The following is a 16527-nucleotide window of genomic DNA, read 5'->3' as shown; positions in this document are numbered from 1 at the left end:
TATTTGTTTACCCTGGAATTTCCAGTGCCAGACTGTGTAATTTCTTGAAAGTTGGGACCATGGGTGCCTTATTCATCTGAACCCAGTGCCCAGCACATCTGTTGGATGAGTCCTTAATCACTATTTGTTGGATTAATTAAGAAGTCTACCTGGTCACCCTAGAAACCTCATCATCAATGTAGAATCCTCCTTCTTACTTTCCATATCTTATCTAGCAGTACGACTTGTCTATTCTAGCCCTGAAATATTTCTCAGATCTGTCCTATTAGTACAGATGCCTGATGTTCCTGGTGTTCAGGATCCAATCATCTCACATTCAGACTGTGATAATAACTTGATAGGTTTCTCTCTCTTTTCTTTTCCTTCTTCCAGTCCATCCTATGTGTAGCCAAAGCAGTTTTCAAAAAATTATAAAACTGTGTCACTCCTCTACTTAAGAACTTTCTTTTCCTTCTTTCTTTTTCTCTTTTTTTGGCCTCCAGTTGTCTAAAAGACAAAATCTAAACTCCCTGGATTGCCAGGATTGATCCCTAATATGTTTGTCCTACCTCATATCCTGCCATTGTCCCCTGCATAACCTCGTGTTTCAACAACCACAAACAGCTCTCCAGTTCTCAAATCTTTTTATGTCCCTCCATATTTACTTTATTTCTCCTCTAGCACCTAACATAGCTGTCACAAAAAAGAGAGAGAAAGAAGGATGGGTGAAGATAACTTTGGGATCTGGCAGAGAAAAATCACTAGGTTTCCAAAGAAATAGAGGAAAACTTTTTAAAATGTCATCTCCCCTGCAATAAGTCTTCCTGGAGTTGGTAAATCAGGGCTCAAGGCTGTCTGGTATTGAAGCTATACCTCTAAACATAAACAAATTCCCTGTCCTGCAGTTTAGATCCTTTCTGAATGGGGGGGGGGGGGCGAGTCTTTTTCTTAAAAGTTACTCTTTTTGTTTTTCAGTTCTCTTTTCTGTATTTTGGAGTGGTTCTTTTGGACATGGCATCTACTGCAGGAAAGCAGAATGACCAAGCCAGCAGGAAAACTGATGGAATGGCACCACCCTCTGGCAGCTAAAGGTGCCGCCCTGAAGTCTAATCACCTAATTTAACAAAAAATAATTAAATGTTGTTCAGTCCATGTGTCTTTCAGCTCTTCTTTCTCACCTGTCAGTTATTGTTGGAACTGTACACCGATTTGGAACAAAATACAAGGGAACGTGGTAGGTGTGCCTGCCATTTGCCTCTTGTTGTCCTGTGATGCCCTTAATACGTGGAATGGATCCATCCTAACATCTGATGACTTTCTTCTGAATTGTATACAGATGTTCCTCTGAGGTGATACTCTTCTCTCCAAATGCTTGCTATCCTAAACTGGCGAAACTGTGTGAACTTTGGTTTGGATTCATTGGGAGCCTGAACATTTGTCTGTGGTGACTTGACACTGGGCAACCGAACCTAATTGTTGCAAAATAAATACCTCATAGAATGTCTGTCTGCATTTCATGACTTTGACCTCGAGTTCCTCCTTGATGTTTTATCTTTAGCATGCTGGAAGCTGTTGTGAATCTTGATTTACTTAATGTGATAGCTGTTGGGGTGTGGGGGTTAAAATGGACATCGGAATTTTTCCTACTGTAAGTATGGAACAGAGGGTTGGAAGAACATGCTCACTTACAAACTTTTGACACAGATTTTAGAAACTTTTTTTAGGGCACTTTGAGTGCCTCTTCAACGTGGCCTGACTCCTGGCTAGAGTGCATTAAAAGGAGAAACCAGTGGCGCCTCAGAGATACTTTGTTATATTTTTTATTCAAAATGCGTGCCATCTGGGAGGCTGAGCTTCTGCCAGGTCAGGATTGCTGATCCCCTACTGTTTCTGTTGTCCTCTTCAGGCTGGGAATTTCCAGTGTATTTCTGAGACAGCAAGGCACACGTGGACTTAGAAGGCTGATCACACCGAAAAAGGAAGAGGCACACAAATTCAGGCTACCCTGAGCTTAAGGTCAAGTTGGCAAACCTCCCATCAAACGCAGAGTATCCTCCCCTCCATTAATTTACTTAACAAATATAGGTTGTGCACCTACTAAGTGCTGGTCAGCATTCTAGGTGGTGGGGCTGGGGCAGTGAACAGAACAGACCAGGTCCCTGATCCTGGGAATCCTCCAGTCACACAATCACTGCTGGGGGGTTGCTGGCCTCAGCCTCTCCAAGGCCGCCGTCTCCTGCTGGGACAAGTCCTTGTGTGCACACCTCTATAGCTTTCACTGCTTGGTCTGAGCTCTACCCCTGGGCCTCTCAGATCTAGTCTGATCTTTCTTCCCTTTGTTGACTTCAGATGTTTGAAAACAGCTGTTCTGCACCCCCTGAGTCTTCTCCAGCTCCAGCTAAGTGTTTCTTTTGTTTTCAAGGACTCTTCAGAAAACTTGGTATCTATACCTTCCAGACACCCTCTGAGCTGGTACCCTGGTGCTCTTTCGTTAATACTTAACCCCCCCTGCCCAAGGCAGTGATTCTTACACATGTGGGTCCTATGAATGCCTGGTACAGGCTGTCTGCAACCTCCCCTTCCTGTGTCTCACTAAAAGTGGCAGGATTTTTCTCCAATAAAGAAGAGAAGGATACTATGAAATGATAAATATATAAATATATATATATATAAACCTCTGCTATAGTTTCTTACAGAGCTGCTAAGAGCCTTGCTATTTCCTGGGTGATAAGAGTGTCTGGCATAGCTCCCAATTTCCTGGGTAGTGGAGCATTTTTTTTTTCCTTTTTTCTAATGAGGTGACTCTTGGGGGCCTCTGGATGGGGCTGGTCACCAGGAAGACCAAGCCATGATTAGAAGCTTGGAACTTTCAGCCCCACTCCCCATTCTTTGGAGACAGGTGAGGGACTGGAAATGGAGGTAATAATCAATCAGGCCTATATGATGAAGCCTCCATAAAAATCCCAAAAGAACAGGGTTTGGAGAGCTTCCAGGTTGGTAAATTCATCCACCTGCCAGGAGGGTAGTGCATCCCCAACTCCAAGAGAAACAGAAGCTCCTGCACCTGGGACCCTTCCAGACCTTGCCCCATGTATCTCTCAACCTGGCTGTTCATTTATATCCTTTAAAACATCATTTGTAATAAATCAGCAATAGTGAGTAAATTTTTCCTGGGTTCTGGGAACAAATTTTCAAACCCAGGGAAGGGGCCTTGGGAGCCTCTAATTTGTAGCCAAGTCGGACAGAAATCATGGATAACCTGGGGACCCACTACTTGCAATTGGCATCTGAAGCAGGGGGCAGTCTTGGGGGACTGTGCCCTTACCCTCTGGGTTCTGCTCTACCTCCAGGCAGTTAGTGTCAGAATTGCTTGGTGTGGAAGATCCACATATCTGGTTACAGAAGTGGTGTAAGTGTTAAAGTGAAGGAAAGCAATGAGTTTTTCCCAAGCACATATAAATATCCATGTTTGAGGGGGAATTTAGTTACTACTGAGTACTTGTGTGGTGTGACTGGTAAAGTTTTCCCCCAAAAATGTTTAGAGATTCTTTAATACAGTGGTCAGGATTTAATTTTTAAGTAAGGATTTTAGACACAACCAGCATCATAAATTAGTACCGGCATCTTATAAAAAGAGAGGCCATTATAATATCAATTTGGAAGGACATAATGTCAGTACTAAAAACTTGAATAAATTTAGCTTTCTGGAAAGCTGACTACTCTGTTCATTTTTTCTCACCTACCAAGGACCGGTGAAAATTTCATGAACCAACCAGCACCGCCTTTTGGGAGCCCCTGCTCTTGGGACCCCCATGAAGCACTTATGAATTGTATTGAGCTATAAAAGAACCCTAAAAAGCAATAGCTTAAACAAATGAGCAGTTTTACCTTTCTCGTGGAAATAGAAGTTTAGAGATAGCCCCGCCCAGGTTAATACAGCTGCTCCATGATACCATTAAGGATTCTGACTTTTTTATTTTTCTTCCACTCAGCTGTCCTTAGCATGAATTTGCCATCATCTGATCCAAAGATGTATGCTGTTTTCCAGCAAAGTGTAGGCAATGAAGAGTTGGCTCCAAGCCAGAATACTATGTGTGATCTTTCAGGCCTGATTGTGGGCAGTTAGTGGCTGTGTACCTCAAGGTCTTTACCTCCTGACAGGCCTCCCGGGAGCACTGCCCACGAACACCAGCCTAGGTGCACAGCCTGAGCACTGTGCCCTCTGGAGGGCGGGGGTTGTGGTCAGGGGCTTTGGCCCCACCTTACCATCACCCCAGCTTTGTTCTTAGGCAAGTCTACATTTCTAGTCCAGCTTCCTTCTTTTGGAGGCCTCCTAATGGAGCTAAGGGGTGAGGGCCTAGCCAAGGCCTGTCTCAGGTGCCTTTGCTGAGACCAACCTACTGGGGGTCCTTGAAGATGTCTTTTCCACTCTGACCCAGTATTCGGTACTCTTCCACCCATAGCCCCTCCCCCCTTCCTCCTCCCAGCCTCCTGAGCTATAAAATGGCAGGAGATTTTTGTTTAGGGATCCTTTGGCAGTAAGGCTGTGCCTACATCTGCACCAGCGCACGTGACCCTTGCCTGGCACTGTGCCAAGGGGAAAAATGGAACATTAGTGGGGACAGTGCTTTCTCCTATTTAGTATCTTGCTTATAACATCACAGGAACTGATTAAAGACTTGACTGTAATTTTTCAGGTTCACTACTCAGACACCTGGCAGCTCAGGTCTCTCCAGCTCAGTTCCACTTTTGACAGGCAGGAAGAAGAGAAAGGGCAAAAGGGGTTGACCAGTTGAATTGACCTGGCTTTTAATGTGCTTTCTCCCAAACCCCATCTAATGTCTTATGCTTCTATCTTATTGGCCAGAACTATACCACATGGTCATCCCTAGCTGCAAGGGAGGCTGGGAAATGCTCTTTAGCTGGGCACACTGCCACCCTGAATGAAACCAGAATGGGTTTTAGATAGATAACTATTACATCTTGGAACGCCTGCTTTTAGAAAAGTTAATGGATGGTGGTTTTTCCATTGTCAGTTTGATTTCACTGGTTGGCATATAAAGATTTAAGGGGCACCTGGGTGGCTCGATCATTTAAGCATCTGATTCTTGCTCTCAGCTCAGGTCTTGATCTTATGGTCATGAGTTCAAGCCCCTCCTGGGCTACACAGTGGGCATGGAGCCTACTTAGAAAAAAAAAAAAGATTTAAGCGAAAAGAGTTCTGGAAAGATGGCAGTGGCATTTTTTAATCTCCCCAAATTCCTCCATAAAAATAGAGCATCTGGGATAGCAAAACCAAAAACATGTGGACAACATCTACATCAAACTTGGGTGACAAGATATCACCACAAACCCCAAAATTCAAGCAGGTGGAAACCACTAGCCATTCAAAGACTTGCATGATATCAGCACTTTTGTGGAAAGAAGCAAAGGAAGCAGCTGGGTGTCTGAGAAATCTAAAAAGAAGAGAACGCCAAAATAGCCAAGAGGTACTCCCTAGAAAGTACAGTGGACCAATAGGAGAAAAGCAGCTGGATTTGGGGGCAGTTTTGTACAACCCTGTTTGCAGCTGATGAGTGCAAGGGGTCCGAAGTACGGTCTGAAGAAGTTGGACTCTGAAAACCAGCCAAAGTATCCTTCCAGGACACCAGAGTAGAAACCGCAGGGAATAGAATACAGATAGAGTAGGCCAGGGATATTTGGGGCAAAGAAAAGGGAAGTCAGATGAAAGTGGGGGAAGGGCACAGAGCCAGGAGATCTCAGAAAGCTTGAAGCCATATTTTTGAACACTTCATGAAAACAGAAAAAGAAGCTGTAGAGTCTCGAATTTAGCAAAGCTGTCCTAACTCACCCCTCCTTCCTAAACGTGCAGGAAAACTAATTTCATATAAAAATGAGCAGCAGAAAGGACTGCAATCAAACCTCATAATGAAGTTATTATAAAAAAAATGAAAACACGGAGAATAATCTCCCTAATGATATGAAAACATTCCAGAAAGACATGCCCATGAAACCAGCTGAAAACTATAACTTAAGATTTCAAAATAAACTAAAGTAAATTAAGGAAATAATACAAGCTCCTGCTCAACAGCAATGGTGTAGTTCTAATTGCAGTACTGGCGCTCCGCCCCCCCCCCCCCCCCGCCCCATCAGCCCCACATCATGTGTGTGCTTGGGGGCTCTAATGTAGAGGGAGTAGCACCTTCATGATATTTGGATAGTAACTCCCTTCTCCCTTTTGCTACTACAACCCTATTCTTTCTCCCCTATGGCCTTTCAGCCCTTTGAATACTTTCGTTATCAATTCCCTGTGTTCAGTTCCTCTTTGAATTAGATAACAAAGTTTGTTGTCCTGAATAGACACTTTCTGATGCAGTTACTTCCATTCATTCTTCTGTTCATTTAACAAACATTTATTGACTACCTCCTAATGTTATAGCATTTTGGAAACAATGATAAACAAGATAGACAAAGTCTCTCTGCCCATGGGAAACTTATGTGCTAGTTAGGATTCAGACAATAAATAAGTAGTTACACAGGATGATTTCAGAATGTGATAAGTGCTCTAAAAATAAATGTGGCGCAAACAATAATTGTCTCTGTTGTGTAAATGAAGTCAGGAGGTATGGGCAGGTAGCCTAGGATTGGTATAGTTGCTCCTAGTAATCAAGTTTGCTTTGAGGGTAGTACTTGGTTTTGCCTGGAGTGTGACACATCCAAATTCTATGCAGCTGGATGAAGGAAGGGATTAAGAAGGGGCAAAGAACGTGGCTAGCTCTCTTTTAAGGGGAGTTTCTGGGACGCTACCATGCAATAGTTTGATTACATTTTATTGGCCTGAACTCATCAGTCACCTAGCTCCACCTAGCGTCAAGGGAGACTAGGAAATGTATCACATGCCCAGTTAAAAATTGGGGAATTCTATTTCTAAGAAGTAGGGGAGAATAGATATGCTGGGCAACTAAACAAAGTAAACTGACTGCAAGTAACCCGGGGTGTGTTTAAGGACACTCATTTAGAATGATTCTTTTTTGTTTGTTTTGTTTGAATTTTATTATTTTATTATTTTTTTAATGGAGAAGCGATACGGTTACATTCTCATTACCTCTTACCCATATTTCAGTAACTTCCTAGTTCCAGCCTTCCAAGCTACTTCCATAGAATGATTCTTTATCATCTTTCTCCACCACCAGATAGAAGGTTTCTTCTTGGCAGAGACTTGATCTACCTTTGTATTCCCAGTTGTTCTGCAGGGCTTCAGACATGATTGATATTAACATGTTTTTGGAAATGAATATAATCTTAACGCAAATCAGGAAACCATTATTAGCAAACATTACAAAGCTCTACGTGTGATCTCAATTTCTTTCACTAGACTGAGTTTCTCCAGAATCAGTAAATCACTGAATCTGTCTTTCCAGAGTACGGGGAATGTTGACTGTGGTATGTAATTGGGTATTAAAAGGTGTTAGCACTATGCCTCCAGGGATCTAACCGAGGGCAAATGCAATCAGAGAGGACTTCATTAAGCGGGACTTGGGTCGGTAAAAATCTTTTTCCTTACCGGCAGGAAATTAATGATAATCAGTATTTGTATAGCATTTATCATATCTTCGCAACATCACTGGATGCCATCTTTGTTTTCATCCTTATTTTCTAGATGAAGAAATGGAAGCTCAGAGAGGGTCAAGACACCCATTTAGCAAGGGGCAGAGCTGGAACTAGGAACCAGATCTTGGGAAACCAAATGCACCTTTATAAACGGTAAATTCAGTGAGTACCTCTGTGGAGACGGCCACGACAGTCTTTGATTTCACTTTCAAGCAGTCGATAAAGAAAATTGGGAGAAATAAGGACCAATCATTTTGCCAGAGCTAACTGTAAAATTCTATCAATGGACACTTAACGCTTAACGGCTTTATAAAAGACTACGATTTCCAGCATGCCACAAGGTACCTCTGGGACGACTTCCATTCCCAGCATGCTGTATTTTGGAACTCTGAGTCCCAGAATGCAACGCTCCCTTGCTCCCAGAGCGCCGTCGAGACTACAGTTCCCAGCATGCAGCGCCGCCCCCAGTTTCTGGCGTCCCGCTGGACCCCGCTTCGGAGAGAGCTTTTGGACTCCAGAGGGCGGGTCCTGAAATCCCAGTCTCCTTTGGGGGACGTGTCCGCGGGCGCGTTCTGGCGCGTTGGGACTGTGCAGACGAAGCCTCGAGGGGATTGGTTGGGGCCTGCCCCGGGCTTCCCTCAGGCAGCGTTTGAGGCAGCCCCAACAGGGTCCTCCTGGGGCCTTTCTCCCTTTGAACTGCGGTGGCGGGCGGGCGCACTGTCTCCTGCACTCCTCAGAGTTGGGGCCGCCATCACCATGGCCACTGCTGCGAGTCGGCCTTGCGACGGCGGGTCGCGGGACATCTTGTGGCGCGTGAGTGCAGCGCGCAATGTGGCGCGCGCTCGGCCCGCAGCTGGAGTCGGGCCTGGCGGGCGCTCGCGGGCGCGCTGGGCGGGGGAGGGGCCGGCTCCTGTGTAGCGTGGGGAGCGCGTGGGGAGGGGGCGACCAGAGGGACTGATTGATTACAGGGATGTGGGGGGTGTCCCGAGTGGAATCTGATTGCGGGGTGGGCGGGGCGGGCTAGGGAAAGCTGGTTACTAGGTGTGCTAGCCGGACGTCCGGAGTGTAAACTTGTCATGGGGTGGGAGAAGAGTCCTGAGTGGAAGCTGGTTAGAATGATAGGGATGACCTGCATGGGAACTGGGGCAGGGATGGTCAAGAGTTTTATGCAAGGGTGGTGTACCTAGTAGGTGCGAAATAAATAGCTTGTTGACTACTTGGGGTAAGAAGTGGGAAAGAATGTCTAGAATTGGAAAGAATGTGGTGTGGCCTTAGCAGAGGCTGTATCCCAAGCTAAAAATTTTGAGTCCTTAAGTCTTGCCTGTTCTTTACCACTTATATTATCAATTACTGATGTCCTGTAGATGTACTTCAGGAAATATGACTGCAGTTTTTTGTTTTCTCCTTTTTTCCCATTGCCACTGCCTTCCTTCAGACACTGACTGTAAACTTTGGCTTTGGACAGTTGTCCAAATTGTCTCTTGTGTGGGTCTTGCCTCTGATCCATCTCGATCATAGGCACTTTACAAACCCAGGAGTATTTTACGTTCCAAAATGTAAATCCGATTAAAGTAAAGCACTTTCACGCTTCAGACCCCTTAGTATCTCTTCTTTACTCAGTCAGCAGTGTATCTTGTGTCTCTAAGTGGTAGACACTGGTGATTCACACATGAATACAATGCAGTAATTGCCCAATAACTGCCATAGCTAATAATTGCGAACACAATTATAGTATACAGATGATCCCTATAAAATGTATACAGCTTTTAGATATTGACATATCAATCAATTAAACCTAAAGAGAAAAGTATAAGTTGCTGTAAAATACAGTTGTAAAACTAACACAATTCCTCTCCTTCCTTAAAGTGTGCTATTTAATGTAGCATCTGACTCTGGACTAAATGCAAGCATCAGTGAACTGATATCACAAGATTTGGTAGTTGTATGCAATGTTATTAATAGGAGTAACCATTGGGGTTTATATATAGCTGCACGGACTATGATCTGGGTGTAAATACTAGTGATTAACATCCCATATGAAAAGATAGGATTTGCATAACTGAAATAACTGAAATAGTTTGACTTCATGATTGAGGGATTTTGTTTGTTTTAATTATAGGTTTTGGGCTGGAGGATAGTTGCAAGTATTGTCTGGTCAGTGCTGCTTCTACCCATCTGTACCACAGTATTTATAATCTTCAGCAGCATTGATTTATTTCATCCTATTCAGTGGCTCTCTGGTAAGTAGTACTCAGTTTGGGGAAATCAAATTTACAGAACCTATTTCTCAACATAAAAGTTGTGTTATGTTTCAAGCCACCCAGGTGCCCCTCAAATAATTTGTTTTTAATCACTGCCTATATTGATTGGCATGGCAAAACATTCACCTTGAGGTAACCTTAAGGCATTCCGTTTATAGATCACCTTTTCACTGTATAATTATAAGATTAGTAAGCCTGTCAGAGATCTGTATTATCACATGAACAAAAAGATTATTAGAAGACCACATAAATGAAAACTTGCCTTAATTTTTGTTTATGTGTTTGTCTTTTTTGACTGCTTTTTTGACATTTTCTTTTTAAGGACCAGGACTGTTTCCTTTATCTATTGAAAAATTTGGAATAGAAAATATGACATCTTTTTAGAAGACCTGTCTAAAATTAAAAGACTACTTCATTTCTGTACTGTGGCTAATAAAAAGTGAGAAGAGAGAAAAGGAGGAAGGAGTTAAAGACTAAGAAACATAGATGTAAACACAAAGACTGATGAGGAGGAAAAGCTTGGAGCAGACTAAATGTTTCTCAAAAATCCATGGACATGAAAATAAAATTAACTAAATATATTAAACTATGATCATGTTAATTAATAATAACCTCCAAATTATTGCCATGTACTGCATGCCACATACCATTCTAAGCATCTTAGTATATTGTTATCCTTCCTACAACACTATATAATAAAGAGGTATTATCCCTGCTTTATAAATGAGGAGGCTGACGCTCAGGTTATAGAAGTCTATGCAGAGACACACAGTGACTAACTGAACCAGGATTTGAACATTGGTCTCTGACTTCAAAGCCTGTTTTTCCACATACCACACTGGAATTAGAGAGAAGTGTTGCCAGAGTAGGTTTTGAACTCTAAAGTCTTGCCTAAAGCTAAGAAGCACATATACTCTTGAAATTCTTTTTATTTCCCTTTCCACAACAATAATAACAAATTTCTCTTGCTTTGGGAGGTGGGAAGTGTGTTGTTAATTTTCAAGGAGTTAGCAGCTTAATCATGTAGCCTTTGGAGATACTGCTGCTAAAGAATTATAGTCATGTTAAGTTTCTTGAGACGTCTCAATCACTTTTTGCATGGGACCTACGGGGCAGATAAAATTAAGCCATAAGCCAGCATGGGGATGGCAGGTATTTCTGTAACCACCTTCTCTGAGTCTGGATCACTCATTGATCTTGGCGGTCTGGTCACAAGCTTGGAATATTCAGTACTGAAATCTAGAACCATTACCAATTGTTCAGATTTGGCACTTAAGAAAAGATTTTTTGCCATTTCATGGGCCAGGGTTTTTTAATCCTAATAATACTTTCTCTACAGATGGGATTTGATTTATGCCATTTTTCTCATCAAATGTTACTCATCTCCTTCAACTTTTGCTTCACAAAGTCTTTTTAGAGAAATTGTCCTCTTTCCTTACTTATTTCCAGTCACATGAATCAGTTTGTTCTTTCTCTTAGTTCAGTATAATGTTGGGGTTTAATTGTGAATCCTTAATAAATACTCTTTATTAATTTTGGTCAATAAATTATACTCTTAAAAGTTATTGATTTCATTATTAAGCTTTAATCTCTTCAGCAAATGTATTTCCTTGCTGTTTTTATTTCTCTTATTTATGTTTTTAGGTGTAACATTAGTATATGTGTTAAACTTAGCCAGATTTTTTAAATGGAATATTGCTTGTTGAACTACTCTAAAATGTGAATATATTAGTGTTTTACAAGGATATCATGATTTTTTGTTTTTTTAATTCAGCATTTAAATGATTTATGGATTATGCTATTTTCAGAAATGTTATTTTTTTAGCTATAGGAGCTAATTGCATTTGTTAAGAAGAGATCTGAAAAATATTTACATTGTAAAAAGAAGCCTTGTTGGTGTATTACTAAATGTGGTACTTCTCTGTTTCACATGAGAAAAAACGTTTGCATATGGTAGTATTTTGTCTGATGTTAACATCTGGGTCATCGAAAAGAAATTCTAGTATAATTTTAAAGGACCCAGAGCTTGGTCCAAATAACTCACACTGTAGTTCTTGAGTTGATGTCCTGTAGGACCTGTCAGCAGTGTATGAGTAAATTCTTGAAGAAAAGATAACTTTTAAAATGAAAGTTACAGTTGTGGTTCAATCCATTTTTCTCTTGCAATATACTGATCATGACTACATGACTGAATGAACTTACTGATTCATCTCTCTTATGTTTTAGATTCTTTCAGTGATCTGTATAGTTCCTATGTAATCTTTTACCTCCTGCTGCTGTCAGTGGTAGAAGTAATAATAAGTATTTTTAATGTGGAGTTCTATGCAGGTGAGTTTTCAAATGTTAATCATCATAAAAATATTTGAATTTATATTCTTAATGGCAGGCTCAGTGCATTTTGTATGTGGGTGTATATAACAGGCTTGTTTTGTGTCAGCTTAAAATATATACAGAATCATCTGCTTTGCATGTTTTAACTAAAAATTTATTTGAAGGTTAATTTCTCTCTTTTTAAAAAATATCTAGAGCTCTTAGGACAAATATTGTATGATTTCACTTATATAGGAGGTTCCTAGAGTCGTCAAATTCATAAAGACAGAAAGTAGAATGGTGATGGCCACAGGCTGGGGGAGGAGGGGTTGGGGAGCTGTTTGATGGGCACAGAGTTGCAGTTGAGGTGGTGGGAAAGTCTTGAGGTACATGGTGATGGTTAGACAACAATGTGAGTGTACTTATGCCACAGATCTATATGCTTAAAGATGGTTAAAATGGGAAAAAAAATGGTTAACATCGCAAACTTTACTTATGTGTGTTTTACCACAATAAAAAAAATTTAGACCTTTTAATAGTTCACAGCTGCTGTTAAGGCTGTGACTCAGCAGATGTATTATAAAAATAACTCCTTTATAGGGTAGGAGATCAGGACCAGATGATTTCTGAGGTCCTTTTCAAATAAAAAAGTCTATAATTCTGTAGTTTAAAAAAAACCAACTGTATGTTTTGCCTTGAGAGAATCACCTGCTAGATTCCAGAGCTTTTTCTTTTTCCCAGTTTCTCTTTTTACTTTTTGTGCCTTTTCTGATTCCTGTGTCTATCCTTGTGGTACAGTCAGAAGCTTCTTCTGACACTTCTTTTTTGACTGTAACATTCCTCTATTTTATTTTATTTTATTTTATTTTATCTTTTAAAGATTTTATTGATTTATTTGACAGAGAGACACAGCCAGAGAGGGAACACAAGCAGGGGGAGTGGGAGAGGGAGAAGCAGGCTTCTGCTGAGCAGGGAGCCCGATGCGGGGCTCGATCCCAGGACCCTGGGATCATGACCTGAGCCGAAGGCAGACGCTTAACGACTGAGCCACCCAGGCGCCCTTTCATTCCCCTTTTAGCTCTTCAGTAGTTGCTTCTTAGAGTTGGTATAAAATTTCCAATCCTACTCTGGATGTTATAACACATACCCTTTTCCTTTGCTTTCCTAATTTCTCACTCCTAGCTGCTGGATCTCTTTTTCTGTTCAAGCCGTATACACATCTCCTTGGCTTATAGCATGTGTTCTTTTATATGGTCCCACGTACCTAGGTCATCTTGATGTAGATGCCACACTAGGGCTTTCCATCCTGTCATTCTTAAAGTCTGATTAGTCACTTTGGCTCATTCCTTCAACAAGCATTCTTTGTGCTGTGCATGGTGTGGGGATCAGAGATAAGTGTTATGGTCCCAGTTAATCCCTAGAGGATCACAATTAATGAGGAGACAGATTAAACATTAAATATATTCAATTACAATACACTGGATAGTATGGGAATATATAGGAGCACCATTTACCCAGCATGGGAAGCTTCCTGGAGGAGGTGAGCTTAAAGGATGAATTGTATTAATTTGAGAATGAAGATGATGATCCAGGGAAAAGGATAGCACATAAAAAGGCTTAGAGACAGGAGAAGCTTTGGTATGTTCAGAGCATCTTAAATCAGTTGCACACTCAGTAGGTCTCATGGGCATTTCTTGGGGGGAGGGAGAGGTGATAGCAGCCTCTTTCTCAAAGTGTAAAGCACCTAAGCCCTCTCCCTTCACGTGAATTTTCCATCTCTCTACAGTCTCTTTACTTGGAATACATTAAAAGAAGAATGTGTATGTGGATAGGTCAGGAAACCCTCTACTAGCTGTTTTCAAAGGTCAACATCCCTCCTACCCACACTCGCCCACCCCAGCACACTTCCAGAAAACTTATTTTGATTATCAGAGAGGTATTAGGAATTCCTATGCAAACATTTATTTTGATATTCATTATTGTCATTATTTGCGTAGTTTGTGGTTTATTTTTCACAATTGGACTATATATTGACCAGTTCAAATGCTGAAGTAAAAAATAACTTGTCAGAGGACAAGCACTATCTTTTAAAAATTATGATTTCTTTTCTGGCACCTAAGAGAATGGCAGGGTAGACACTCTTTGAACTATCGGGAAATTTTAATTAAAAAGAACTGAAAAATGTTAATCATGCTGTCCTTAGGTTTCATCTCTCAGAATCTTTGGTTTTTCTTTTTTGTGTGCATCTTTTTATATTCAATCTTTTCAAAATCTTTTAACTTCAAATTTTTAACTTAGAAATTTTCTGTACTTTACATTGACTCTGTTTCTTCACCCCCTTTGGAATATTCGTGCAAGTATGAGAGGGAATAATAGTTCAGGTCCTCTGACTACATTCGCTGCAGTCTAAAGCCTAAAGCCACGGTAATGTGCTTTGTTTACAGTTGTGCCTTCCATTCCCTGCTCCAGACTGGCACTGATAGGGAAGATCATTCACCCTCAGCAGCTCATGCACTCATTTGTCCATGCTGCAATGGGGATGCTCGTGGCTTGGTGTGCTGCGGTGATAACCAAGGGTCAATACAGTTTTCTTGTGGTTCCCTGCACTGGTACTGAGAGGTAATATTAACTACATTTTTTCTATGGAACCTTGTTTAGTTACTAAGCCAAAGGTGACCTGCATAGGTAAATAGTTTATGGGCATTCTTTGCTTTCGAGACTTTTATGGAAGTTGCTTTTATACATAATATCAAATGTTTTTGATATTTATGTTTGTTGAATTCAGCAGTTTTTTTTTAAACATTTTCTGTGCAAGGTACTATGCTAGGTGCTGCTGGATTTATGAGAGGGACTCATGCGTAGATTATAGGTCCTTGAGAGTTAAGAACAGGAGGGGAATTAAGCCATGGACACAAACGGATGTGATAGGAGAGAAATAGGAATTTATGTGACATGGGATGTAATAAGAAAGTGAGATGTGCACATAAAACCTGTGGCAGTTCAGGAAGCGGGGAAGATCCCTGGCTTCTTAAGAGGAGGTGGTGTTTAAGGTTGAAGAAAAAACTTTAAAATAATTACAGCCACCTTCTTCAGTAGAGTACTTTTATAATTTTGAAACTCATACAGTTTTTTTGGGGGGGGGGAGAGCACACACAGGGGCAGGGGGCAGAGAGAGTATCTTAGAGAATCTTGAGCAGAATCTTAGAGAATCTTAAGCAGGCTTCACACCTAGCATGAAGCCCTGTGGGGCTCAATCTCACGACCCTGAGATCATGACCTGAGCCGAAATCAAGAGTCGGTCGCTCAACTGACTGAGCCACCCCGGCGCCCCATAAACTGATAACAGTTCTTGAACACATGACATTGATAAAAATTTCGTGTTGATACTGACTTTAAAAATAAAAAAAGATTACAGTAGTAATCTTAAGTTCTCTATTTTTTCTCCTTTTTTTTTTAGATTTTATTTATTAGAGAGCACGAATGAGGGGCAGAGTGTCAGAGGGAGAGGGAGAAGCAGACTCCCCACTGAGCAGGGAGCCCATCTTGGGCTCTGTCCTAGGACCGCAGGATCATGACTTGATGCTGAAGGCAGACACTTAACTGACTGAACCACCCAGGCACCCCTATACTACTGAATATTTAATTTTTTTGTCCCCCAGTTACTATTACGTAAGGCAGGGTTTTTTTCCTAATATGATCAATTTTCTTTAGTGGAAAGGGTCCCCATGAGGGATTGCTCAATTATAAGAGACAACACAGAGAGAAGCCCAAAGTGATGGCATCTCTAGCAGGTCCATAACGTTCTGTTCTAGTTCCTCTCAGTCCAGATGTAAGCAGCGTTGCTTACTATCACAGGGGACGTTCTTACCCTTATCAGATTTCCAGAGGAAGAGCTAAAGAGTTAACTTTTAGAGAGGTCAAATTCTCATGCATCAGGGAAAGGGTTTTGTTAATCTTTTGCCCACACTGAACCTGAAATGAACCATTTTGTTAGAATTTGGGACATTTCTTAAGTGAGTAAGTCACAGTTTGAGCCTAAAGCAGTGATACGTGTCCCTGACTGTTGAATTAATAACCTAACTTTCTTTCCAGTTTAAATAGCCCTGCTGCACAGACCTGCTTAAATGAGTGTCACCTTTTTTTTCTACTGGCTGGAGCATTTATGGGCTACAGCTATAGTCTCCTGTATTTTATTAACAACATGAACTATCTGCCATTTCCCATCATCCAGGTAAGACAGCCATTGGGCACTACCTTATGTCAGCATGTGGCAGATGCAAAATTGCCTTGATGTATGTATATATAACTGGCCTTATCTGATTAATTCAAGATTTGATCAATAAAACTTAGGACTGAGATCATCAAA

The 16527-nt window shown here is 41.3% G+C and overlaps 2 protein-coding genes and 1 long non-coding RNA gene across 6 annotated transcripts in view; 2 read left to right on the top strand and 1 right to left on the bottom strand.

Annotated features, from left to right (window-relative positions):
- Positions 1-1479, top strand: part of YIPF1 (Yip1 domain family member 1) — a 34809-nt gene extending 33330 nt beyond the window's left edge. For 3 of the 4 annotated variants that reach the window (XM_027599618.1, XM_027599606.1, XM_027599596.1), the window contains one exon: positions 955-1479. The gene's annotated coding sequence lies outside the window, so the exon portion shown is untranslated. The remainder of the gene's footprint in view (positions 1-954) is intronic. The other variant, XR_003520907.1, reaches the window with a different exon arrangement.
- Positions 1480-1822: 343 nt separating this feature from the next.
- Positions 1823-7930, bottom strand: LOC113916786. Its single transcript, XR_003518030.1, has 4 exons — positions 7761-7930; positions 7544-7635; positions 7092-7234; positions 1823-1940 (listed from the first exon to the last, which is right to left on the bottom strand). It is a non-coding gene; the product is annotated as an uncharacterized LOC113916786 (long non-coding RNA).
- A 202-nt stretch (positions 7931-8132) lies between these two features.
- The window catches only part of NDC1 (NDC1 transmembrane nucleoporin), a 44388-nt gene continuing 35993 nt past the window's right edge, over positions 8133-16527 (top strand). The window contains exons 1-5 of the mRNA XM_027571553.2: positions 8133-8403; positions 9710-9830; positions 12078-12179; positions 14606-14780; positions 16254-16392. Of these exons, the coding sequence (XP_027427354.1) occupies positions 8347-8403; positions 9710-9830; positions 12078-12179; positions 14606-14780; positions 16254-16392 (594 nt within the window). The 5' untranslated portion in view covers positions 8133-8346. The remainder of the gene's footprint in view (positions 8404-9709; positions 9831-12077; positions 12180-14605; positions 14781-16253; positions 16393-16527) is intronic.

This window comes from Zalophus californianus, chromosome 4 (genome assembly GCF_009762305.2).
Source record: "Zalophus californianus isolate mZalCal1 chromosome 4, mZalCal1.pri.v2, whole genome shotgun sequence".
NCBI lineage: Eukaryota > Metazoa > Chordata > Mammalia > Carnivora > Otariidae > Zalophus > Zalophus californianus.
This window is presented reverse-complemented; position numbering and strand designations above follow the sequence as displayed.